Source organism: Melanostigma gelatinosum (assembly GCF_949748355.1).
Source record: "Melanostigma gelatinosum genome assembly, chromosome: 8".
Lineage (NCBI taxonomy): Eukaryota > Metazoa > Chordata > Actinopteri > Perciformes > Zoarcidae > Melanostigma > Melanostigma gelatinosum.
Genome location: NC_136641.1, coordinates 14,359,304 through 14,383,756, shown reverse-complemented (window position 1 = coordinate 14,383,756; position 24,453 = coordinate 14,359,304). Strand labels below are relative to the sequence as shown.

Here is a 24,453-nt window from a genome sequence, read left to right as displayed (position 1 = left end):
TCTCAAGACGACAGCGGTATATTTATGCGTGATAGAGCCAGCCAACTCAGGCTCACTACAACGCGCACCGCGCGCAGAAGTCTGATTCATGAGCCCCCACCTTTTTTCTCTTTCCTCCTTTCACGAAACACACACACACACAGCTCCTAATTCTACCCCTGGGGAACCTCGTTCAAACGAGCGCCTCACATCACGTGCTGCCCAGGCAAACGTGAATTACGTACAGCAGCCCCATTCTGCCATTTTGTCCGGGTCCCTCGACTCCGCCATCTTTGTAGTTTCTAGCTGTAGTTCTTAAGGCCCCTCCCCTTTGGCCAGCGTCACTCGACGCCGCCATCTTTGTAGTCTTTAGCGTAGCTGTAAGACTCCTTCCTGTTCACCCACAGACCCACACACACACATACACATACACACACAGACATACACCCTCATCCACTTTATTCATTCTTTAGTTTAGGCATATAAAATTGTATGATAACGTTTGTTGGTTGCAATATTAATTGATTTGATCATTTATTATTTTGATTCAATAAACTCTGTTATACTTTCAGGAGCAGTTGTCTGTGATTACTTGTGCATATGTATTTGATAAGACTGTATGTAGTAGCCGGTGCTCGAACTTAAAAACCTTCACTGTCACTGAATGTGTAGTCATACGCAGACTATTGACATTATGAGTGACTACTAATTATGAGACTTAGTTTTATCGTTTGGTTATTGGTCCCTGTTCGCAGGGTGGTGCCCCGTTTATATTAATAATCATTAATAATTGTTACATACATCAATAATTCTATTGATGTCAAGAATTCAGTTTCTTAAATGCTGATAACCCAAACACGCTCCTTTAGATCCCAACATAATGGTGCCCCGTGTGAGGGTACGTTATTCCAGTTTTGTTACAGTATATATGCACATTAATCCATAATTATTTTTGAATAATTAATTTTCCAAAAATTATTTTTTTCGAAAAATTATTTTTTTTTCTTCTTTTGAATGATCCAAATTCCTGAAACTTATTTCCCAAAATAGGTAGGCTTTGATCTTCAAAATATTGTCTTATTGTAATTAGATTTTTGATTTTAAATCCAGATTTTTAATCTTAATCTTTAATTCCCTTCTCGAAATTTTATTTCGTTTCCAGGTTTAATTATTCGTTTCATTTCTTAAACTAACAGCCAGCTGTGTAGTAGATTTGATCGTTTTATTTGTAATACCTTGCTTGTCTTCTTAAATCCCTCCAAAGAAGTTACACACAGCTGTCACAGGCCCAAAGTGCTAAACCACATTAGCATTTTCGCACCTCTGGCTGCAAAGCAGTAGTGATACCTCAGAGCAGCAACAGTAGAAACGTAAGTCACAGAGCTAGACATTTCACTGTGCGCCTGCATGAACCGTAACACTAACAGTAATTAACATCTAACAGTAGAAATCCTAAGTTACAGAACTAGACATTTCACTGAGAACCGTAAACACTAACAGTTTCCGTTCTAACACTAGGGAATTAACAACTACTGGGAGTCGTGCTCATTAGAGAGAATGAGCAACGAGAAATCCCCCATTCCTGGAGCTGTAGCTCCAGAAGACACCGCATTACGAGATGCGGTGGCTGATGTCCTCGGACTCACAGCGAAGGAAAGAGAGTACTTTGCAAAATACACTGCTGTCCTATGCGACGAGCAATTAGAGCAGCTGGTGGCTTATGTAAATAACCCAGCAGGTAACAGAGAGCGCCTGATTCAGGACGTAATCGGCGAAATACTGCTCATCTACCATCAGAAAATGCAGCTGCAAGCTGCCCGAACCCGGGCACAGAGCGACGAGCAGCAACGCGAGATCTGGACACTCCGAACAGAGGTTCAGGAGTTGTCACGTGACTGTAGAGCCCTACGGTCAGAAAATAGTAGCCTGCGCAGTGACCTCAGAGAGGTCAACCTAGAACTCTCTAAAGCATCAGAGAGTGATGACAAACTGAAAGCGCTTCAAGGTGTTCCAGCAACCCCGGTAGGTACTGCTACCCCCTATCGAGCCTTTCAGCCCAGTCATTTCTTGGTCTCGGCTCCCTCATTCCCCGAGACCCGAACCACCTTGCATTTCTTGAAAGCGACATCCCCGACCAGGAGGAGAGAGGACCAACACCAGGTCCTAGTCGGCCCAGGTGGCTTCAAAACCACCTCAGGCGAACGAAATCCTCCACGCAGTTCACGCGCGCGACAAGAACTGACCCCATCCCCCTCAGGGAGGGAGGATGATAGTCGTTACCACCATCGCGAGTATGGAGACTCAGACGACTCGGGCTGCCCAGGCCCCATCAACCTTGGAGGCCTGCGTACTCGACAGATTGAGTCTCTGGCAAAAGACGTAGAGCGCTTCAATCCCGATAATCACGACTCGAGCATCGATGACTACCTAAGGGAGATCGATCGCTGCCTCCTCGACCTATCGCGCCCCTCATCGCGCGAAAAGCTAAAGCTAGTGTGGAAAACCACTGCGAGAAGCGTCCACGCTTTCATTGAAACGCTCCAGCCGAGCATCCGCGACCGCTATTCATCCCTTTGTCACGCCCTTAGGGAGGAGTACTCCCTGTACGCCAACCCAGCTTCTGCCACCCTCTGCGCCTTTGCCATTTCCCAGGAAAGGCTAGAGTCGCTGAGAGACTACTTCAGGCGCTTGAGATCTGCGTACTTCCAAGGACGTAACGCCCCAGGTCTAGAAGAAGACCATGCCTTCAAGTCGCTATTCTTGCACAATCTCCATGACAACGTGAGATACGATGTTACTATGCACTGCAGAACGAGTAACCTCACCATGCCAGAGATTAGGAAATACGCGCAACTTGCATGGGAGACACGCGGACGGCCGACAAATCGGTACGAAGACACCGCCATAGTCTTAGGCATCCAACAGTCGAGCGACTCCGACCTAGCGTCGGAAGACGACGAGAGGACTTGGCCTAGCGAGCCCTGGTCACCCCCGAGGAACAAACGACCCTGGCGGTCGAAAGACCAACGGAACCAGGGGGGTGAAAGACGCCCTCAAGGGCAACCCATCAGGTAACGCTGACTCGCAGCCCACCTGACTAAGCCAGGTGACCTTTCCCCCTGCTGCCAAGTCGACATGGTAGGGGGGGGGAAGAGAACTCAGCACACGTCCGGAAACGACCACTCCCATTTTCGCACCTCGTTCTTCAACCTTCTTGGGCGACCTTGTTCGCAAAGGCAATGCCCGTTATGTATATCTCTATACATATTCTTCAGTCCTACTGGGGGGTCATAACACTCTTGCTCTACCCGACTCCGGGTCAGAAACGAGCCTCATGTGTTCCCCCACCTTTTCGCATACACCTCTAGGGTGCCACAACCTTAGAGGCCCTTTCGAGCACCCTAGCTCGTAAGATCTTTCGTCAACTAAGCCTTATTCTCCTGCTCTCTCAGCATGAGCCACCTCCAGCTTGTTCCACGAAGCCACCGCCTTCTTTCAGCCGAGTCATCGGCCGGGCCTGTCAAGTCGCCAGTGCCGTAGGTAACTGAACTTGACCTGTGCGCCGGACCTGTCTCCATCTCTAATTAGGAGGGTGGGGGGAGGGAGATATCACCAGCCCGCCATGACACACTCCAGAATGAAACTGTTCGCGACGTTTCCCTGAGTGCTGACGGTAACGTGGGATATCCGCCCTCGCCACTTGAACAGCGTGAGGGGGGTGGGATCTCTGACAACAGAAACTTAGAGAGATACACTTCACAGGAAGTACACTCTAATCTCGCCAGTGCCGAAACCAACCGGCAGAATGGCGGCTTACTATTGACTACTAACGTTTAACTGCATGCTCCAACTCACCCTGTAGACATGCACTAACCGCTAACACATCCAACTTCAACCAGAACAGTTGCATGACCTGAAAAACGTTCATTGCGACTGTAAACTGATGCTCCACTCTCATGAACAACTCTTTGCATGCTTTATAGACTCTACCAGAAGTAACCAAAGAAGACATAACCTCTGCCGTAGCAGTCAGATTTAACCCAGGACCTCATCCGAGAAGGTTCAGCTGTCAACAGCTGGAGCAGCGAGAGACCAGCCTAGCTAGTCACACTAGCCGTGCTAACGAAATCTGTAAATCTGCTACCACTACTGTTATGCAACCCTCACAGGTGCCTCTGGCCTATAGTCTTGGCAACGCAACTCCAATATCGATAGATTCTAAAACTTAGACACAGGACTCGCTCTAAATCTACCGATTAGAGAGAGGTAGACGCACATATCATGTACTAATAGATCCAGAAGCGACAGACTAACTGGATTCCCTCCTATTCATAACACCACGTAGCCAACCTACGACTGCTCCGCCGACGGACTCCAGTCCTGTCTAGGAGTTGAACCAGTAACCACTGTTTGCCCCTCACCTGCTTCTTGTCTTTCTATTCTTTCCTTCTCTCTCTTTGTGTTTTGTTTTGTTTATTTGGGTTGTTACTTTCTTTGACACTATGCCGCAATGCTAGATTATCACAACATCATAATAGCGATTGAATTATTTGGGAATAATGTTTTGCTCACCTATGATTTGAATTGTGTATGATAGTAGATGTAGGTAGAAGTAGTTAAAGTCATCTGCCCAGATGCCACCTTAGTCATCTGCCCAGATGCCAATGAACTCTGAACTTGAACACCATGAACTTGACCACTATGAACCTTGAACTCTATGAACAATGAACACTGCCTGTTTTAACCACTGCTTTTGGTCTCAGGAACACTTGGACTGTCTCACCTCTTCAGGTTTCCCCACCACATGGATGCACATGCCAGCCCTTGGTTTGCTCTAAAGACCGAAGCCAACACCTCGCTCTTCAGAACAAAGGGGGGATGTTGGGGTCTGACTCTGACCATATTGCTTAAACATGTGCTGTGGACAAAGAAAATCAGGCCTTAACTTTTTCAAGCAAAGGTCTCATCCTGATTTGTAGTTGATAAGAGCAAAGGGATTTCACACTCAGGTGTGAATTCCCCCCCCCCAAATAACCATGGTAACCGCGGCAATCTCATTGGCCGAGAGCCAAGAGACCCGAGGACCCCTGTGGTTCGGCCACTGTTCTATAAAACTCTCTGCTGCCCCCACCTCATAGCTTTCCCCCTTCGACCTCGGTTGAGTTAGGAGGCACACAACCGCTCTCTTCGCCCGGACCCCCCCCCCCCCCTGTCCAGGCCACAGAGAATCCAGCTTTTCCCCCTTCGACCTCGGTTGAGTTAGGAGGCACACAACCGCTCTCTTCGCCCGGACCTTCGTCCTGGACGCATGAAGACACATCGGCCTCTCCTCCCCCCCCTCCAGCACGACGAGGCCACGAGGAAGCAACGGCCCTTCAACCCTACTCAAACCCTGACAAGCCGTTTCGCTGGATGAAACAGCCCGCGATAACGAATCTGCTTCAGCGATCAGTTCAGCGCTTTTTGTTTCTTTTTCTTTTGGTGCACACATTCCGGCGAAGGAAAGACGACAACGCCTCCCTCCTTCACCGACGATTCCCGGTAAGACGCACGCCGTCAGCCGAAATTAGATCACCCTCCCTGCCGCGAGGACAGATCACGTCTGCGTTTGCTCCAGCCGAGCCACGCCACGACAGACCGAAACAGCGCCAGCTCAACGCCGCGCTGAGAAGCACCCCCCCCCCCTTCCTCTCGAAGAAAAAGGACAACTTTGCTCACGAACCCTTCAACGTTGCAACGAAGCATCTACAAGTAAGATTCTTGGCATTTGGGCATAGCTTAGCTTAAATTAACTTAAGTTTAATTCAGGCCATTCATTTATATGTTGATATTCCCGTGTTTTTGTGTGTTTAAGACTGTCGCGTGATATTGAGGTATTACGCAATCATTACGGCGCAGAGAAGCGCCGCTGTATTTGTGTATCAACTATGACTGTTTCTTTGGGATTAATTTCATTCATTGTCTTCCACTCCGTGTGGAAGTTCTCTTTTCATTAACTCGACTCGGTGAGTGAGCTGAGGTGCGTGGTTTATCACGGCATAAGTTACCGGCAGTTCTCAAGACGACAGCGGTATATTTATGCGTGATAGAGCCAGCCAACTCAGGCTCACTACAACGCGCACCGCGCGCAGAAGTCTGATTCATGAGCCCCCACCTTTTTTCTCTTTCCTCCTTTCACGAAACACACACACACACAGCTCCTAATTCTACCCCTGGGGAACCTCGTTCAAACGAGCGCCTCACATCACGTGCTGCCCAGGCAAACGTGAATTACGTACAGCAGCCCCATTCTGCCATTTTGTCCGGGTCCCTCGACTCCGCCATCTTTGTAGTTTCTAGCTGTAGTTCTTAAGGCCCCTCCCCTTTGGCCAGCGTCACTCGACGCCGCCATCTTTGTAGTCTTTAGCGTAGCTGTAAGACTCCTTCCTGTTCACCCACAGACCCACACACACACATACACATACACACACAGACATACACCCTCATCCACTTTATTCATTCTTTAGTTTAGGCATATAAAATTGTATGATAACGTTTGTTGGTTGCAATATTAATTGATTTGATCATTTATTATTTTGATTCAATAAACTCTGTTATACTTTCAGGAGCAGTTGTCTGTGATTACTTGTGCATATGTATTTGATAAGACTGTATGTAGTAGCCGGTGCTCGAACTTAAAAACCTTCACTGTCACTGAATGTGTAGTCATACGCAGACTATTGACATTATGAGTGACTACTAATTATGAGACTTAGTTTTATCGTTTGGTTATTGGTCCCTGTTCGCAGGGTGGTGCCCCGTTTATATTAATAATCATTAATAATTGTTACATACATCAATAATTCTATTGATGTCAAGAATTCAGTTTCTTAAATGCTGATAACCCAAACACGCTCCTTTAGATCCCAACAGTGGTTTACTGACGTGTTGTGCTTTGTGTCAAAGCGGCTTTAAAATCAATGTTTGCAGAAGTTGTGCCATTTTAAAATATTGATGAAACCTCTGTAGAACACATCCGATTCCAAATAATTCAAATACAGTGGTGGCGACATAAAAAAGAAGACAGTTCATTATTTTGGGATAATTTTCTTACAAAAGACAAACCTTGTAAAGTAAAGTAAAGTATCACTGTTGAACTGGACACACACACTCACACACTCCCTCCCTCAAGCGCGCACACACATAAAATGAAATTGGAAAAGTGCACATTGTTCCTGCCAAAATAATCTAAAACCTTTTTTTTTTCTCCCTTTTGCAATGTGATACCACTAAATTAACAATGCAGAAAAATGCTGTCAAGTTTTTATCGACAAAGTTCATATCAATGTACACATTAACACCAGTAATATTTGACCTCTAAAATACAGTATACAGACAACATCATCACCCTCATTTATTACCTCCAGAGTTCATAGATAAAGGAGGATTCGGCCATTTTCTTTTTTAAATCAGGGGTTCCTTATTGATTGTTAATTCCTAATTCGTTTTATTTCAGTGTTGCAGACATTCAGAAAGAATTGGTTGAAATGGTAATGATGAAATGAGAAAGACAGGCCGCAAAGGTTTTCGCAAAAAGAAGTAGACCCCCCCCCCCTTCCTCTAAAACATGAGATCGAGTGTATTATGAGTTATAAACTGGTGTCCGATTCCACGAGTGAAAAATGGTGGAATAGTCCTTTAAATACACTAATAGTACAGCTCAAAATGAGGGATTAAACATAAAAAGTACTGAATTCCACAAGTTTAGTAAGGCAAAGTTCTGTCCTCATTCTTGATATCTTATGTATTCAAAGTTGGACCGTCGTCCGTGATCGTTAATGTCGGCGTGATGAAAAGGCACTGACTTGCCTTCTGATGATCTACGTTTATCTAGTCGACTGTCACGCTAACAAGTGAAAGATGCTCTTTTGCTTTAACGCGGGAAACTACACAGACTGAAAGCTAGCGGCTCACTTCAGTAAGGAAACTGGTAAATTATCAACTCACGGTTCACTCGCCTGTTATGGAGCTTTCACTTGTATCACACAGTCCTCATTAGTCTGTGATAATCGCACAAACTCCTCCTTTTAGTTTAGACTACTAACCAACCCACTGCTGTGTGACTCCATGGTTTGTTACAGGGTGTTTTCTTTAGTTTTTTCGGGCCTGCATATTGTCATTGACTGCATTTAAAATTAGCATGCGCACCTAAACACCAGGTATAGCTTCTTCTTCTTCTGAAAATCTGTGCATTTAAGAAATTGTATTAGTACTTCACAATCATAAGAACGATCTAACGGACTGACTCACACCAAAATGTTTCTGTCCATCAAAGATAACATCCGGGTTTGTATGTTTAAGAAGAAAGTCTTTCTTTTCCCACACCAACAAAGGATTCAAGTGTATTTTTTAGGACATTTTGTAACGTGTGACTGCCAACAGCACGTCTCCAGTATGTGATGGAGGGCCACGGTGCACCTGGTAGAGGAAGGTAATCTGTCAGGACCCCCCACCCCCCCATAGGGCTGCACTCACTGGTGGCACTATTTAATACTGATGTGGATTTGCTCTCATGAAAGCAGCAAACAATTGGGTGTCCCTTTGAGACAGGAAGCGGACTCAGAGGTGCAAGGACTTAAAGTGCAAGAGGATGAAAGTTCCAGCTCCTCTCAACAGTTTCAGTGCGCCATCCTGCCTTCAAGAATCAATGGGGGGGGGGGGGGGGAAGAAGCACACGAGGATGAAGGGTTCAGGATGACAACCAAGGAATGGAAGGAGGGTGAAAGTACGTCTTTAAAAACATATATTGGAGTCATGAGGGAGAAGTGGGATGCACGGAGAGAATGGAGATTAAATTTCCTCCATTCGACAAGTGGATTTACTATCAGGAGGACGGAAAATATCCGCCCGTCAGTAGATCTCAGTGAACCGGGGCTGCAGCGATTGAGCAGGTGGAAGCAAAGAAGAAATGGTTTCTGAAGGGGAAGCGCGTTCCCGTTCCAGTACTCGAACTGTACTTGCATTCCCTCATTGTTTGGTGTTGTGAATGTGTATCTGAGCTTTAACATCAGGGTTTCTACTAAATGCGCCCCGCGTTTCCTTCTCCCTCACGGCCGTTCTCGGAGCCTGGCTCAGTTTTCTGCATTTTCATCAGTCGGCGAATCACATGTTGTAGGCCACGTAGATGGGGTCCAGTTGGTCTGCCAGGAAGGAGTCTCGCAGGTGCATCCTCTGCTTCTCTCCTCTGGAGTTGATGGGGATCACCCCGGGGTCCACGATGACCACCACCCCGACGATGAGGTGGTGCTCCTCCAGGACCACGTTGGTGACGAGGGGCACCAGGTCCAAGGCCTCCTGCTCCGAGCCGCTCAGCTCCGCCACCACCACCAGCAGGTTGGTCCACGTAAACACAGCACTGAGGAGAAGGAGGTGCTCAGTCACATGCTTTCTGCGTTGCTGCGCGAACTACAGGCTCCGGGCTTTCTCATTGAGTGGAGAAGAAGAACAACATAATCGTGGAAGTAGAACCTCACCTTTCTGCGATGCAGCGGTGGGCTCGGGACACGGATGTCTCGATGTCGATGGGGTGATAGCGTAGCCCCCTTAACTCCAACGTTTCATCAAGAGAGCCCACCACAAACAAGGCATCGTGACGATCTGTGGAGAAGAACAAAGGTATTTGACCATTTATAGTTATGGACCTGGTTTAGACAATATGAAAATATATACTGTATTATATAAATATAAATTCATACTGATAGCTTATGTTATCGATATCGCCCCCCCCCCCCCCCCCCATCAAGACAGAAAGGCCAAAAGGAAGTGAATGAGGTCCACTTGTTTCAAATGTCCTCTCACCTCCGCTTGCATCCAGTAGCTCGGTCCTCTTGATGAAGCCCAGGTAGCCCGTCCTGGCCCACAGCGTGTGGGGCTCCCCGAAGCTGAGTTTGGTGTTGAAGTGGTCTGCCTGCAGGCTCTCCTCCCCATAGATGGTGTAGTAGCCACTGGCACTGTGAGGGCTGGTCACCCAGATCTGAACCGGCACAAAACAAAACGTTTGTAAGTGTCACAGTAAATCCAAAATGTCAGCATCTGATGATCCTCTGTGCCTCCATCCACTCACCTCCCCAAGATGTGAATCTCCCAGCGGGCCTCTGGTCTCTGGGTTGACTATGATGACCCTCACTCCTGGTAGGATCTAAGAGGAGAACATGAAGGGAGAGTTTAGCTTTAGAGATAATGCAACCACTTCCAATATCTCTCTGGGTCTGTGGCCTGTGAGTCTTTTTAGCCAATAATCAATACTTACAGTGCCAGACTCCATGAGGGGAAGACTTTGTGGCGCTCCTCGTTCCACCAGCCTCACCCTAAAGGACGAGGCCAAAAGACAGCCCGTCAATGATTCTGTTCGATCTGACCGACACACCACGCACGTTTTCACGTATGTCGGATCATGTGACAACAGCAGCTGTTTCCAGTCTTACCTGTCGTGTCGCAGCGACTTCATGTCAACATAGACGGTGGAGGGGTCTGGTCCAGCAGTGCCCTGAGGATGCAGAGAGGAAAATGAATACTCTGAAATGTGAGAAATCTGCTTTTTGCCTCATTTATCATTCAGTAATACATATGGTTGATTTAAAAAAAAAAAAAAACATATTTCTGGAGCGTAGAATAAAGAAACATGCACATGGTAAGTATAAATGTGACAAACATAACTGGAGAGTAAGTTGTTGGACCCTTGGATTAGTTGAATTCGGGAGTAAGTGGTTAGATAACTCGGTGTGTGTCCGTGTGAAACCAACCTGCAGGCAGATGGCCAGGTTGACCCGGGAGCCGAAGGCGGTGCTGACGGCTCGCGCCGAAAGGCCGAGATCTTTAAAGAGCTTGGAGAAGGACTGCGTGAGAATGAGGCGAGGCCGCTCCTCTGCTATCACCACACAGCTCCGCACGCACGACAGGTTCAGACCTCGGGCCTGGAGACACGCACGGCTAAAAGGTTATTCACACTTCTAACAGTTCGGTGTAGACTGAGCATGACACCAACATGAACTCGGCATCAGTGGACATTTTTAGCCAAAATGAATTGAGATGTTGAGCTATGCAGAACCACAAGTACCAGATTTATGACTTAAGACACAACATTATACAATCTGATAACACTTAGACTCCATTCATCAAGTATGCAACTTATCCGTGAGAAGACTTGCAGCTTGGTTTGTTTCCAGACTTTCAAGTTTAGACAGGTATTTATTAGTTACCTTAACAGCAGAAAAGATTCTTGTGCAACCAATGCCACTGTGTTGACATCAGAGTAGTGACAGCTATGACATTTCAAAGGGGTACGAGTGTGGTTCTGACCTTCAGCATCTCTGTCTGGGTTCCCAAGCCTTTGGTGCAGAGCTCCATGACAGAGTAGGAGCAGAAGGTGTCTCGGATCTTGTACTGACTGAGCGTGCTCAGCCACAGAGGCAGCGAGCTCTCCAGCTCCAGGGGAGGGATAAGGATGGACTGGTGACCTGAGTAAACACTGGGCCACAAAAACACACTGGCTACAGAAACAATACCACATTTACAGGAACAGCATCCGATGTGTACTAGGATATTCAGCCTGTGTGTGTGTGTGTGTGTGTGTGTTACCTGGAGAGGCACCACAGGACGAAGCCCAGGCCACAGTATGGGTCCAGGCAGATGGCTATTTGGCGTGAGGAGTAGAGCTCACACTGCAGCTTAATGGAGCGGCACAGAGTGCTGATTGCAGCATGAGACATCTACCAAGAAATAAAGCCTTAAAAACACTGTATGCCGTCATCAGACTACACAACAAGAGCAGATCCGCTTTATCCAAGTCCCTCTGGCTGAAGCAAATGCTTCACGTTTCATACAATGGGCGTGGTTAGTGAGAATAGTTTACCTTGACTCCGGTCAACATGCCGGTGGTGGACACACTGAAGTCCAGGTAGGCCAGCATCTCAGCTGTAGGCGGTTTATAAATGTTCGGAGGCCGCTTTCTGGGGAGATCATCTGTGAGAAGAGGGAAGCGGATTTGTTGTTCTTTTCTCAATGGACAAAATAAATCGCGCACCGTTCTTACTGTCGGTGTCATTGTTTGCTGTTGGGAATGCGTTGCAGCCTGGTAATTGCTCCATGTTTTTGTATTTGTCATATGCAGCATCACTCTACACATCACAATATATTTCAGACTACAGGGAGCAGCTGTTAGTCTACAGTAGGTTTCCCCAACATAGTCAAAGTCAGACAAAGTGTAAACAGGACACTTTGTGGTCAGAAGGGGAACACGTTTTGTAGTCTCGTGTTTTTGCGCTCCCAAAGATGTGTAACAACTGTGGTCTGCTGCTTAACGTCCTAATGCATCCAAGCTATTCTTATTTGAACAGATCTCCAGCACCTGTATCGATGATCGTGGGCCACGTCTTGATGTTGACGCTGGCAGCAGCCTCCCTGGACCTGAGGATCCTCATTAGAGGCTGAGTGGTGAGGATGCAAGCTGCTTTGCTCACCTGCAACACCAAACACACGTATAAAAGGAGTTCATCCAAAGATATAAAACACAAGGCTTTAACAGTGACCTCTGGTACAGATCCTCCTTCACTCATATGAAAAGGCATATAATCATCGTTATACTTTATTGATCCCTGAGGTGAAATTCCATTTTATTTGCTTCCCTCCAGGGAAATCACTTATAGGGATCAACAACAGAGGCGCTTCACTGGATCTGGTTACTTCTTTATGGCACTTTGACAATTATAAAAGATCGCTCGAGTGGTTCCTGAGAGCCGTGAATAGAGTGAAACATGTAACTAATAGATATCGCCATGAATCTTCCACAGTTGATTCCTTATATGAAGACAATTATTTTCTAAATAACAAGTTTTCTGAAAATGAAAATCAGCATTATCTTATCAAATATTTGCCAATTAGCATACATTTCCAAAACCGATATTTGAACATTGGATAACGGCAGGTTCAAAGCAGGTGTAGTTTTGTTTCAATTTGTTGACATATTAGAGTCACAGGTTTTTATAGAGGGACTTTTGGAAATGTCTTTGTGTCACTCGATAAATGATAAAATACTGTTAACAGCCATTTAAAAACATCTATTCTTGACATGTACTTAGCGGTAAAATATTGTCTAAATCAGGCTGTGAATGATACACGAACAAAACCTGTCTCTAAAAACCATCAGAATATAATTAGGAATGAAACTGGAAAGTTTGATGAATGAAAGTGAAGTGGAGTGTTCTGGCTCAGATTATGACAAAAACACATTTGAGAAAACTGCCTTTAAATATATGTAATGACATTACATGTGAATATGGTAACAACTTTAACTAATATATATCACCAGGAAACTTCCCCAGTTAATTACTTACATTAAGACAATAACTTTTTGTAAGGTTTTGGAAATGTTATGTTCAATATGCAAATGTTTATTGTCAAAAGCTAAGTCTTGGTGAATTTAGGAGAACTCTACAGAACAAAGTACCGGTCGTCAAATAAACCCCTAAATGTGTATTTTGAATGTTTTTTCCCCCCACTAGGCTGAAAAAAAGACAAAATAGCCGAAAATCTCAAAATGGATTAGAGCGGTGCCTGAAAAACAATATCTTTGCATGGAGAGTCTCCCCTTAACGAGCTGTATCATATGGAACCAATGCAAACGTATTCGTAATACTTCTTGTTCTTGGATAAGTGTACATGAATTACTCTATTGTGTTTTGGTAATGGTTGATTGATCAAATCGGTGTAACAGAAGCACTGTTAGTAATTAGAAAACCAGCGGTGTGCACTCACATCGATGATCATGCGGACAGTGGGGAGAGTAGCAGCCAGGTTCTGTGGGTGAGGCGGCCTCACCGTCACAGGGATCACCCCCGCATAGAGACAGCCATAGAAGGCAGCTATCAGGTCAATACCTGCAGAAATAAGAGAAAGAGAAAGACAGAAACTGTGTAAACTGAAACACAGGCAAGTTAAACAGCTACTTGTTTCCTGTACATCAAATAGACAAACAAGGAAATTATGAGGGGTGTGTGTGTGTGTGTGTGTGTGTGTGTACCTGGGGGATAAAGCAGCACCACATTGTCTCCTGTGTTGAGGCCTCCTCTCTCCATTAGGGTAGCTGTGATTTTCTCTGCTCTCTTGTGCAGCTGAGCACAAGTAGAGGTGCACACTGCCACTCCCTACAGAGAAAAGAGAGGACGCACAGCTGAACTCACCCAACAAAGTAAATCACTGCTACAACCATGATCAAAAGCAAGAGAAAGACAGAAAAGTATGTTCAGGTATAGTGCGAGTGTGTGTGTGTGTGTGTGTGTGTACGTACCTTGGAATTGAGCAGCACATATAGGACGTGGTCCGGGTCACTTTGAGCTCTCCATTGCAGAGCTTCAGACAGAAACTGGTGCTGGTAAAGAGAGCGTGTCACCACATAAACATTAATGGTGGACTGACTCAATACATGTACTGCACACAAAAAACAAGACAAAACAAAACAAAGCTACATCTGTGGCAAATAATAATCCATTAAAAATGATCGGACAGATAACACATGAAAGCGAGTCAACACAGTGGCTCTTCATATATGATCCAACCAACAGCCAAAAATAAAGGGATCTCAGTGACAACAGATAGATTTATTCAATTCAAACAGACTTTGTGTGGAATAGAGAACAGAAAAGCTATTCGGTGACCTCTCACACAGAGGCACACAACAGGAGTGCGTCTACAGAATATGTTAGTGCAGGTACGTCATGCTGAGACCGTCTGCAACTCAAGCCACCAACACGCTTTGGGTCTTTAAAACTAAAAGGTCATGACAACTTTGAAAAGCGTTTCAGTGCCTTTACTGCTTCAAGGGAACAATCAAACAGCTGTTTTTAGAATGAAAACCTAATTAAATACTAAATGCATGTTATACAGATTACTATTAATGCTTTAACTATTCATATCATTCTACTAAATTCATTGCTGCTGTTATTATTAGTAGTTATAATTTGTATAGTATTCATCTGCTGTTATTAGTGCTACTACTGCTATCACTGCTCTCATTAGATGCATCATTTCTGTCTTATGGATCGACTATTATGTCATTTTGTTGTGCTATTCATTCTGACCACATGACATCTATGGCACCCTCCTCAGTTGCTCTCCCTGGGGTTTCTTCCTTTTCTTTTTCCTGCTAAAGGGTGTTTTTAGGAGTATTTCCTAATCCGATGCGTAGGTCCAAGGACAGAGGATGTCGTATGTTGTACAGATTGTACTCTGAGGCAAATGTGTGATTTGTGATATTGGGCGAAATAAGATTGAATTAAATATTAGCCTCTTGATGAGTAGTCTCAATACGCTGAGGAACTGGCCGGTGCACAGGATTGGAAAAGACAAGACGTGAATGTAAAGAAAGTCTGTTAAAAGGCAGACGCCAAGTAAAGCAAACACATAAAGTAACAAAAAAAGTTCTCTGGACAAACAAACACGTTTCACAGCGGTGTCATATTAATATCACTGGCCGAAGTCATCCTTTGTGCCACTCTCTCTCTCAGTCAGACAACAGGTCGTGCTCAGGTCAACAATGAATCAGGAGTCACATCATGCAGACCGTCCGCCCTGAGCACTCATCAAGCCATGCTACACATGGGGGCATCACAGTGAACACAGCGAGCAGAGGTGCACACGACAATGTTCCCAATTAACCCTTTTATGGGGGTTTATTATCATTATGCGTAGCAGTACGATGATAAGACGGTCTTCAAAGGTAATTTATGGTAGCAGACTGTTTATAACCAATTGCGTAAAGTCTCCATTACTCACTTAAAAAGAAGGAAAATTAACTTTCATTCACTCACTCAGGTGAATGTCACGTAATTTACTGCTGAGCTTTAGGTTTGGTAAAGCTAAGAGGCTGCTGGCAAGCTCCCATCTTAAAAAGGTGATAGCAGAGGGTCTGTTATGGGACACTGATGAATGTAAAGTGCCATTTAACTTGATTCTTAGTGTATTTCTGTACATTAAGTTTAAGTGTGTGGACCCCTGCTGGCCAAGGAACCAGCCTGGACAGTCATCTCTGTGCGTCGGACCAAAGCTGCTGCTGCTGGTGGCCGTTGGGCTGTCGCGGCCGCAAAAGCACATCTGACTGACAGAAGCAGGAGAAGCAAAGACGGGTGGGGGCCAGGCTAGATAGAGCCTTACCATCATGGTGGGCCACATACAGAGCTAAAGCCCAACCCAAGCAAAGTTAAAGGTAGAACAACAACAGAGATTTAGGATCACACATCAGCATCCATTTCCTCCGAGGGTCATCTTTGAGCTAGTGAACACATTCAGAGCATTTACAGTTTCATTTAAATAGATTTGTGTTTCATACAGAGTAACGTATACGGTGTATGTATATATAAGTGTGACCTATAGTGAAATTTAAGATTTTCAAAAATCAATACATTTTCCGATTATTTTCTGAATCGATTAATCTTAAACATCTTGAAACAACAAAAAATAAAAATCATAGAGCCCAAGATTACTAATGTCTTGTTTTGTCCGAACAACAGTCCAAAACATGGAAGTATTCAGTTTACAATAATGTTGAAACAACTTCACAAATTTGGCTTTTTTGCTTAATATTGTGTGTAATATACAGTGACTAGTAATAACAGTATAAAGTTTATACATTTTATCACAAAGTCCAGGTTTTAAACGGTTGAAAAAGAGTGGTCCATTTTCACGATTCTATTATTAAACTTATGAATATTATTCTAGGGTCAGTGAGGTCAAAGTGTGGCTCATGTTTGCGTTACAATCAGTACCTTTCGGATCAGATCCTGGTCCTCCACCACACCCAGCTCTCTGCCTGTAGCCTGGGCGACGCGCTTCCCTGCTACCAAGTTGCCGACCAGCATAGAAGCAGGGCCGACATCCACTGAACAGATCAAAGGCAAGTTCAGTGACATACTTTCAGCATTGAATTCGTCTTTGCCGTGATGTTACATTGTAAAAGTAGATGTGGTCTAGGGTGGACTACCTGGCTGTTTCTGGCGTGGCTTGGGCATGTTGGTAACACAGGTGTGCGGGCACAAGAGGATGTTACAGGGGTGCAGATTTCCCTCCAGGAAGTTTTGCTTGGTTTCACAGATGTGGATGCCTCCAAGGGGCGTCTTTGGGAGGGTGTTGGCCGGGACGAGCGCGAGGCAGTACAGGCCGACCTGGTGGATACTGTCGATGGCCTGTGAAATAAAAAGAGGTCATTGGTTAATGATTGCAAAGTCAACACGGGTATTACAAACTCTTATTTTACCCATCGTGGCTTTGAAAAGCACATCAGCTCAAAGCAGCAGCAATCGATACGACAAAATACATTACATCATCCAGTGCATGGCAGCATTGTGGTCACGCACTTGCTACTTAATTCTAGCAACTGCAGCTAGCAGTGACCACTTCCTTTATTCTAAGTTTAAAATCATGAAAGAGATAAAGGTCTCAAGTGTAAGCTTGGTGTGTAGCTCGTTCCATCACCAAGGACCGAAGTGGAACAAGCTTGTTTTGCCAGCCTCTGTGCTGATAGGAGGAACTTTGCTTTGCATGTGATTTTACCTGCAGTACTCGACTCATCCACTGGAAGCTGTCTTCCTCACTGGCATCAGGCCTCTGCTCTGCCACGATCACTATCCTCTCATCATAAAACACCGTCACTGAGAACACAGCGATCCTGCATGAACGACAACAGAGAAATGAGCACTCACACACACACACACACACACACACACACACAGCGAGAAGCTGCAGGGTGTTCAAGAGATTGTTCAGTTTGGAGGGGTACACAACACAGCAGCCATCTTTAAATATCACAACATTATTATTGATCCATGCACCATTATGTGGTGAACTTGTCCACAAACAGAGCACACTGGCTCACAAGGAGCAGTCAGTGACTCACCTCCCCCTGTAAACTGTTTTGACAGGCTCCACTGCCAGCGCCGTGGCCACCAGGTCGTCGGCGTTGTGGCGTCGCCCGCTCACCATCAGCAGCCCCTCGATCTTCCCCACAACAAACACCAGACTGCCCTGTGGAGCGAACAGTTCAACTCAGTAAGGAAAGCCAAAGTCTCACGTTATTTCTTTTTTTAATTTCCGAAAGGAAAGTCTTTATTTCAGTGTGTGTGTGTGTGTGTGTGTGTGTCTTACCGGTCCTACAAATCCAAGCAGACCAGTCCGGGAGAAGGGAATTTCTCCTATGGGTGCTCCGGCTTGGTTGACGGGGATCACCTACAATTTAGCAGATAAATCACAGATTAGACTGGGGCAGGGTATTTCATAGAAATACACCCAGGGGCTAGTGAGAGTAATTGTGAGGATACGGAATAAAGACAATGCAACAGAAGACTGTGGCTCCATCTAGTGGGTCATTTAAGCATGTGTTCTTTCCCGTCCATCCATTTTCTAAAGCAGCTTATAGCGCGCAGAGTGTAGTGGGACAGAAGCTGATCCCAGCACACACCGACATACCTCAAATGTGTTTTTGGTGACACCAGGCAGGCCGTAGTACATGGTGCCTCCAGCCCGAGAGCTGATAACAATCTCTCCTATTTCATCCGTCTTGCACAGCTGAGGAGGCCCGTCGGGTTTCACGATGCACATCAGAGCTGCAACACAATAACAGATCACAGCATTACGTATGTGCAACTATCTGAATTATTTTAAAGGTAAGATAACGAAAGAATGTACAGTAAATGGGGCAGCCGCAATGCCAATTAAAGTCAACTCTGGTGGCGAACCTCCAGGCATGATGTGGCCCACATCCTGAACAGTGAGAGCAGAGTTCTTGTCCTCTGTGTTCACCCTGATCACCCCGTGGCTCAGCCCGCCCATGGACAGGATGGCTCTGGCTGGTAGTGGAGCTCCTCGTGCACCAGGCCTGCAGGGAAAGCACAAAGAAGTGATGGTGTGAGGGAAAGAATAATAATGGGTCAAGCAGGGAGCTAGCAGAACGGTAAGACTTTGTTGAAGTCTGCTGATAAACAAAACAAGTCTCAAAGTGCAGTGGTTTCAGTGGTTTTATCTTGAACAAGGCAGGACAAATGAACTAAGAAAAGTATGATGCCATGTCAATACAAAAAGAAATCCCCCTCCTTAATTTTAAGACCCACTAAATACAAGTGACTGAATGGTGAGCATTGTGTGAAAAGCAAAACTAGTTTTGCCTGCAAACAGTATCAGAGCGCCTCATCCCGGAGCATGCGAGTATGCAGAGGCTGTACCTGCGTATGGCCACAGTCAGAGCCTCAGGAGAGGTGGCACATGGACAGATCGCCTCGGGCTTCAGACCATGAGACTGAAACACATTCAGGAAGGCATCACACGACGACACGGACCCTGATAACAAACAAATGGGATAAAACACATTAGCACGACAGGTTGAAATAGTCATACATTTAAGTTCATACCACAGTAGTTCTATATTACAAAGAGACCATGCGACTCACATGGGTTTGCTCCATCAGCCACAATAAGCATACGGATGGAGGACAGGCTGCTGTCCCTCTGGTCCTTGTGGGCCATCATGGCCCAGTGGAGGTCCCGGCACTTCACCAAGGCCACACGTGCTGTCAGAGGAACGTTACATGTGGTGTACTTACAGTTTGTTTCATCAATTACGTGTACATTTTGTGTACTGTTTCATCTTGACTTTTGCTGCTATTTTCCAATAATATTCAACATGTTGATCTTGAACGTAGGCTTCGTCATGTTTAAGTGTCTACCAGGGTGGGCGGATCGAGCCGAAAATATTGATACGACAGAAACCTACGTCGCCGTTTTAAAGATAGAATCCAGCGTCAATAGAACCGATTAAAAAAGATGAATCAGTTTCTCTCTTCTTATTTGCATTTCATCAAAGAGTAGAACTGTCTGTTTAAACGTTTGGTTGCACTCTTTGCTTCACACCGCCAACACATGGTGGCTGAACAGAACAAAAGAGGATCATGTTTTGAGCTATTTCACAGCTGTGAATGATGGCGGAGGGTAGTGGTCACTAAAAGCAAGGCTGTCAATATATTCACTGTTTTCAACATGTTTGCACTTTGTTTATAGAAAAAGAAAAACATTTTTGTTATTTATCCTTGAAAAATGTGCTGTGTTTTAACATGCATGTCATTAAGTAATTAACAATGGAAAGCAACATGCAAGTACAAAAGCCACTTTTAATTATAAAATGTATCTGCAAATCTGGCCATATTCTGCGGTAATGTCCACCACTGGCATCTACTTTTATCATTTGAAAATGTACAAAATCACATAAATAAAATAAAATAAAATAATACAACTATACATGTACGGAATATAAAAGTAAGATTGGACTTTGGCTGAAACCTTTGTGAATGTGGACCCTCTGCACCCAGGACATGGGACATGCCTTCATGACAGCATATGGCACTGTGATGGTGTGGATTCTGTTCATGACACTCTGGAACAAAATACACATATTGCCAATGTCAGTTAAAAAAAAAGTGAACTAGTCTGAGTATACAGTACAAATTGTTGCATCCAGCTCACCGTTAAGACGCCGTGCCACATGCCCATATCCTTCTTGCAGTCCAACACGTTGACCAGTGTCTCCCCTAAAACAGAAAACACAAAGACACGTCAGCGAGGATGTGTGCAATCACCAGCTAACTGTGGGAAAGATGCATGATCTTGGTAACTCAGCAAAATGTCTCATTTGTGGTCCATTAGAGTGCATATTCTCCCTAATCATCATCCTCAGCTAATCTTCCTTGAAGTGCCTCTCTGCTGAAGAGCTCAAGAGCTGAGCGCTGTTAATCTTGTAAGAATCATTTAGCTCATCATCCTTACTCGTCCCTTCTCATCCTCACACACAGAAAGAGGGTTCGGGTAGGAGAGGCAGAGAAGCAGCAGCACCGACCTTCACAGTAGTTACAGGCCTGCGTCAGGGCTTGACAGTGGGTCAGCATGGAGATCTTGGAAACAGCAACTCCCATCACCGTTCCCTCCTTACTTGCTTTGTACTGGTGGAAGAGACACACACACGCACACAGCAAAGTTAGATGAGCATAATACCTGGAAACAAACCAATAATAATAATAATCATAAATACATTTCATGTATAAATTGCATGTACAGCACTTTCTTTCAAACGTCTTTCTTTATGAAGGAGAAAGGCATTAATACAAGAAATCATAGTAGAGATATAAAAATGTTTTGAGTCAAGAAAAGAACAAAAAATAAAGCACAATAAAAGGCACAGGATAGCATTGAACTGAGAGGGGGTTATATGTTTTTCAAAGTCGTTTAAAAGATAACTTGTCATTTGCTTTCCCAGGTTTCTCATGCAGGACGGATGCAGGACAATCAAGCACATTTTTTGGGCGAACCAAAGTAGAAAACTGTGACTGTGATCTGAAGCGTACCTCTATGTAGGCAGTGTCTGTGTTGGCGGTGGGGATGTGAGGCTGCCAGTCTTTGGATGGTTTGGTCAGATACTTGGTGTCCGTCACCACCCATTTCATCCTCGGCCATCCTGGTAAACAAAATCACAAAGAAACACACAGAAATATTTGAGCTGACAACGCAAAGAGAAAGTGTGTTTCGGTACACTCCTTTGGAGCCGATTCTCTACAAGCAGAGTGACAACACATCCACCCGTTCACACACTGAAGCCCTAAATTGGCCGGTGAACATCACCCTGTTACTCCCTTTAATGAGAGCCAGAGATGACAATGGTGCTTTTGGGCTGGCTGACCTTTGAACTGGATGATCTCTCCGTTAGGTGTCTTGGGCAGCCCTTTGAGACACACCTCGCTGGTCAGGGCCAGACTAACACCACAACTGCCCAATAAGAAGCCAATCTGTTGGCTGCCTGCATCCTATGGAGAGGGACAAGGGTCAAAAGACGTATGACACACATGGAGGGGCTAGTATACAAAATGCTGTGGCAATTAAAAACCACAGATGCACTCTAGCTGTCAAGATATCCATATTTAAATATGACTAGATGAGCAATGAGGCATTGTATTTACCATACAAAACGTGACCATTAGAGGCACATACATGGCATTATACAGGAGTTAGTCAATAAAATAGCTGCTCATTTACAATTGACCTAGTTTAAGTGCCACAAAATTCAGAAGAACTAAGACTGATTTGTATTTCTCAGAGATCGCCACAGAGGAATTCACTTGGCAAGAGCGTCATCGTTACCTGTCGTGACAACGGTACCTCAATGGGCACAGGGATGACCTCGGCTAACAGGCAGCCATAGAACGCCACCCAGAACATGGCAGGGTCGCTGTTGGGATACACCAGTGCCACCTGGGAAACAAACAAACGTTATTTTCCGCGCTCCTTAATACGTTACGTACCGGGTGGCGACTGAGAGACTCTTACCCGATCTCCAGGTTGTATGACAGGTTCCGTCTTGGTGCCCAGTTTGTTCAGCAGTGTGTAGGCCAATTTCAGGCTGCGGCTCCATAGTTTCCCTTGTGGAAAAGAAAAGCCAATGATGATTTTAAAATATCCTTTATTTACCATGTTGTATAACTGAACCAGGATAGTTCAAGTCCACAACCCACTGGAGCTCCTGTAGGAGATGTACTGCACGTGTAAGTGGTATTCTGCTCAAAGCCAGCACATATTCATTTACTCAAAGCAGCTCACATAAGACACAACCCTCACATTCACATTTGGTGGACACAATATCATGAACATTAACTTTGCCGGCTACGTCATCATTGCTACGGGTGGAGGTGGTGCTCACCGTATGTGAGTGTGTAGAGGGGCTTGCCGGTGATGTCCAGAGCAGTCAGGGCGGGGCTCTTGGCCTGGGTGGCCCCCCAGCGGGCTAGGGCAGCCTGCAGGGCAGGGGGCCAGTTACTGACCACTCCGAGGGGCTCCCCCTTCACCGGGATGATTTGACGTCCCTCTGGCTTCGGGGTGTTGGGGTCAGGCTGGGGCACTGGACAACAGCAGAGGTACGGATAAGGGGGGGGGGGGGGGGGGGGATATAGAGATATTGTTGCACAGACTACGTAGGATGGTCAAACTCAAGCTTGATAAACGTGCTCACGTGAATAAGTGAGTGCGTATACCTGTGATTATTTCAGTTCAACACGTTTTCTTTTACAACAAAAAGACAAACATGAATGCATAAGCACACTTTGTCGTCTCACCTTCTACAATTTCCTCGGAGTCATCGAGGAAGAATTCGCTGAGTGGCGGTCTCTTCGGCCGTTTGAGTGTGTTCAACAGCTGCTGGATCTTAGTGGACACCCTGCTGTTGACAGGCACGCCTGGACAAACAACAAGGCAACGGCCACAGTGAGAAACAACCCAAAAAACACAAGCACACGCACCCACACACGCAATTCTACTTCATCACTCGCACTCTCACACAGGCAGAACCCTCGGCACTAGCACGCAGTCGGGATCAGAGTCAGCAGCAGGAAGGAGTCAGAAGGGAAATCGGTAGGAGACACGGATTGGACCATCTTTAGGGAAAATAAAGTATAGGAGGTTCTCTAGGTCTAAACCTATGACACGAGACAAATATAGAGACAGCGAGACAGACGCCAGGCTGGAAAGCAAGCTGCTTTGGGGCTCTTCAGCATCCCTCCCCGTCCCCTCCCCCGATTTATATTACCTTTTCTTTTTCCTTTTTTAAATGAAAGTCAAGACAGGGACAGGATTAATGGACCCAAAAGAAAGAACAAAACATATCTGTGATTAGCAGCATTCACAACACAGTGAAATGAGGATAATGTTGAACATGGGCAGATGGTTTATTGATATGAAGCCTCAAATCAATAGGTTTGACCTCCAATCTGAAGAAGAAGATCGATAGCCAGATGGCACTAACCAAGTTCAAGACGTAGAAGACTACTGGGAAGTTTCTACTTTTTTTTTTTTTTTAGTGGAAATGTACACTGATACCACCACCAGACTTTTATAAACATCTTGGCTTGAGAGAGTGTACCGTCAGCAGTCTCGATCATGCTGGAGCGGCTCTGCCCACGGCTCATGCCCCGGACGGCTGGAGGCAGGTCCACCCTGGACCCTCTCTCCTGGGGAGTGGAGGATGTCACATCGGGGGGGACGCTGTTTTCTGGAGGAGAAGAGAAGGTGAGAGTCATGACTGGGAACAACAGCCAACAAAACACTGTTATTACTGGAGCTATTTATCAGTGACGTTTACCAATGCGTGTGATGGCCAGTATATCGGCCAACAAGGAAGCAGCAGGTTGGGGCTGTGGCTGGGCCTTGGGCTCTCCATGGGAGAGGGTGGAGGACGCAGACGAGGACGTGGAGGAGCTTTGGACCGAGCGGTTGATCCAGTAATCGGGGCTCTGCAGGCTCTGAGCTAGCACTGCACTGAGAGCTGCCTTCCTGCGCAGTGAGCCATCATCCTCTGATGCAGAAGATGTGTCTGATGGGAAGAGAAAATCCTGAATATTTAGATGTCTTTTACACAATTTA

At 45.5% G+C, this 24,453-nt stretch overlaps 1 protein-coding gene across 2 annotated transcripts in view; it reads right to left on the bottom strand.

The window, feature by feature from the left end:
* dip2ba (disco-interacting protein 2 homolog Ba) overlaps positions 1-24,453 on the bottom strand; it is a 45,043-nt gene that overhangs the window by 1,319 nt on the left and 19,271 nt on the right. The window contains exons 5-39 of one of the 2 annotated variants that reach the window (XM_079274200.1): positions 24,173-24,403; positions 23,954-24,082; positions 23,151-23,270; positions 22,739-22,936; positions 22,369-22,460; positions 22,183-22,293; positions 21,725-21,848; positions 21,393-21,502; positions 20,888-20,990; positions 20,518-20,582; positions 20,335-20,428; positions 19,449-19,568; positions 19,224-19,338; positions 18,741-18,880; positions 18,472-18,608; positions 18,151-18,231; positions 17,903-18,030; positions 17,560-17,674; positions 16,991-17,192; positions 16,776-16,888; positions 16,165-16,188; positions 14,303-14,383; positions 14,036-14,159; positions 13,771-13,892; positions 12,365-12,476; positions 11,870-11,979; positions 11,596-11,726; positions 11,317-11,485; positions 10,761-10,931; positions 10,443-10,504; positions 10,268-10,325; positions 10,082-10,156; positions 9,817-9,991; positions 9,492-9,615; positions 6,904-9,373 (exon numbers count right to left, since the gene is read on the bottom strand). In XM_079274200.1, coding sequence (XP_079130326.1) covers positions 9,121-9,373; positions 9,492-9,615; positions 9,817-9,991; positions 10,082-10,156; positions 10,268-10,325; positions 10,443-10,504; positions 10,761-10,931; positions 11,317-11,485; positions 11,596-11,726; positions 11,870-11,979; positions 12,365-12,476; positions 13,771-13,892; positions 14,036-14,159; positions 14,303-14,383; positions 16,165-16,188; positions 16,776-16,888; positions 16,991-17,192; positions 17,560-17,674; positions 17,903-18,030; positions 18,151-18,231; positions 18,472-18,608; positions 18,741-18,880; positions 19,224-19,338; positions 19,449-19,568; positions 20,335-20,428; positions 20,518-20,582; positions 20,888-20,990; positions 21,393-21,502; positions 21,725-21,848; positions 22,183-22,293; positions 22,369-22,460; positions 22,739-22,936; positions 23,151-23,270; positions 23,954-24,082; positions 24,173-24,403 — 4,319 coding nt within the window. In that variant the 3' untranslated portion in view covers positions 6,904-9,120. The remainder of the gene's footprint in view (positions 1-6,903; positions 9,374-9,491; positions 9,616-9,816; positions 9,992-10,081; positions 10,157-10,267; positions 10,326-10,442; positions 10,505-10,760; positions 10,932-11,316; positions 11,486-11,595; positions 11,727-11,869; positions 11,980-12,364; positions 12,477-13,770; positions 13,893-14,035; positions 14,160-14,302; positions 14,384-16,164; positions 16,189-16,775; positions 16,889-16,990; positions 17,193-17,559; positions 17,675-17,902; positions 18,031-18,150; positions 18,232-18,471; positions 18,609-18,740; positions 18,881-19,223; positions 19,339-19,448; positions 19,569-20,334; positions 20,429-20,517; positions 20,583-20,887; positions 20,991-21,392; positions 21,503-21,724; positions 21,849-22,182; positions 22,294-22,368; positions 22,461-22,738; positions 22,937-23,150; positions 23,271-23,953; positions 24,083-24,172; positions 24,404-24,453) is intronic. The other variant, XM_079274201.1, reaches the window with a different exon arrangement.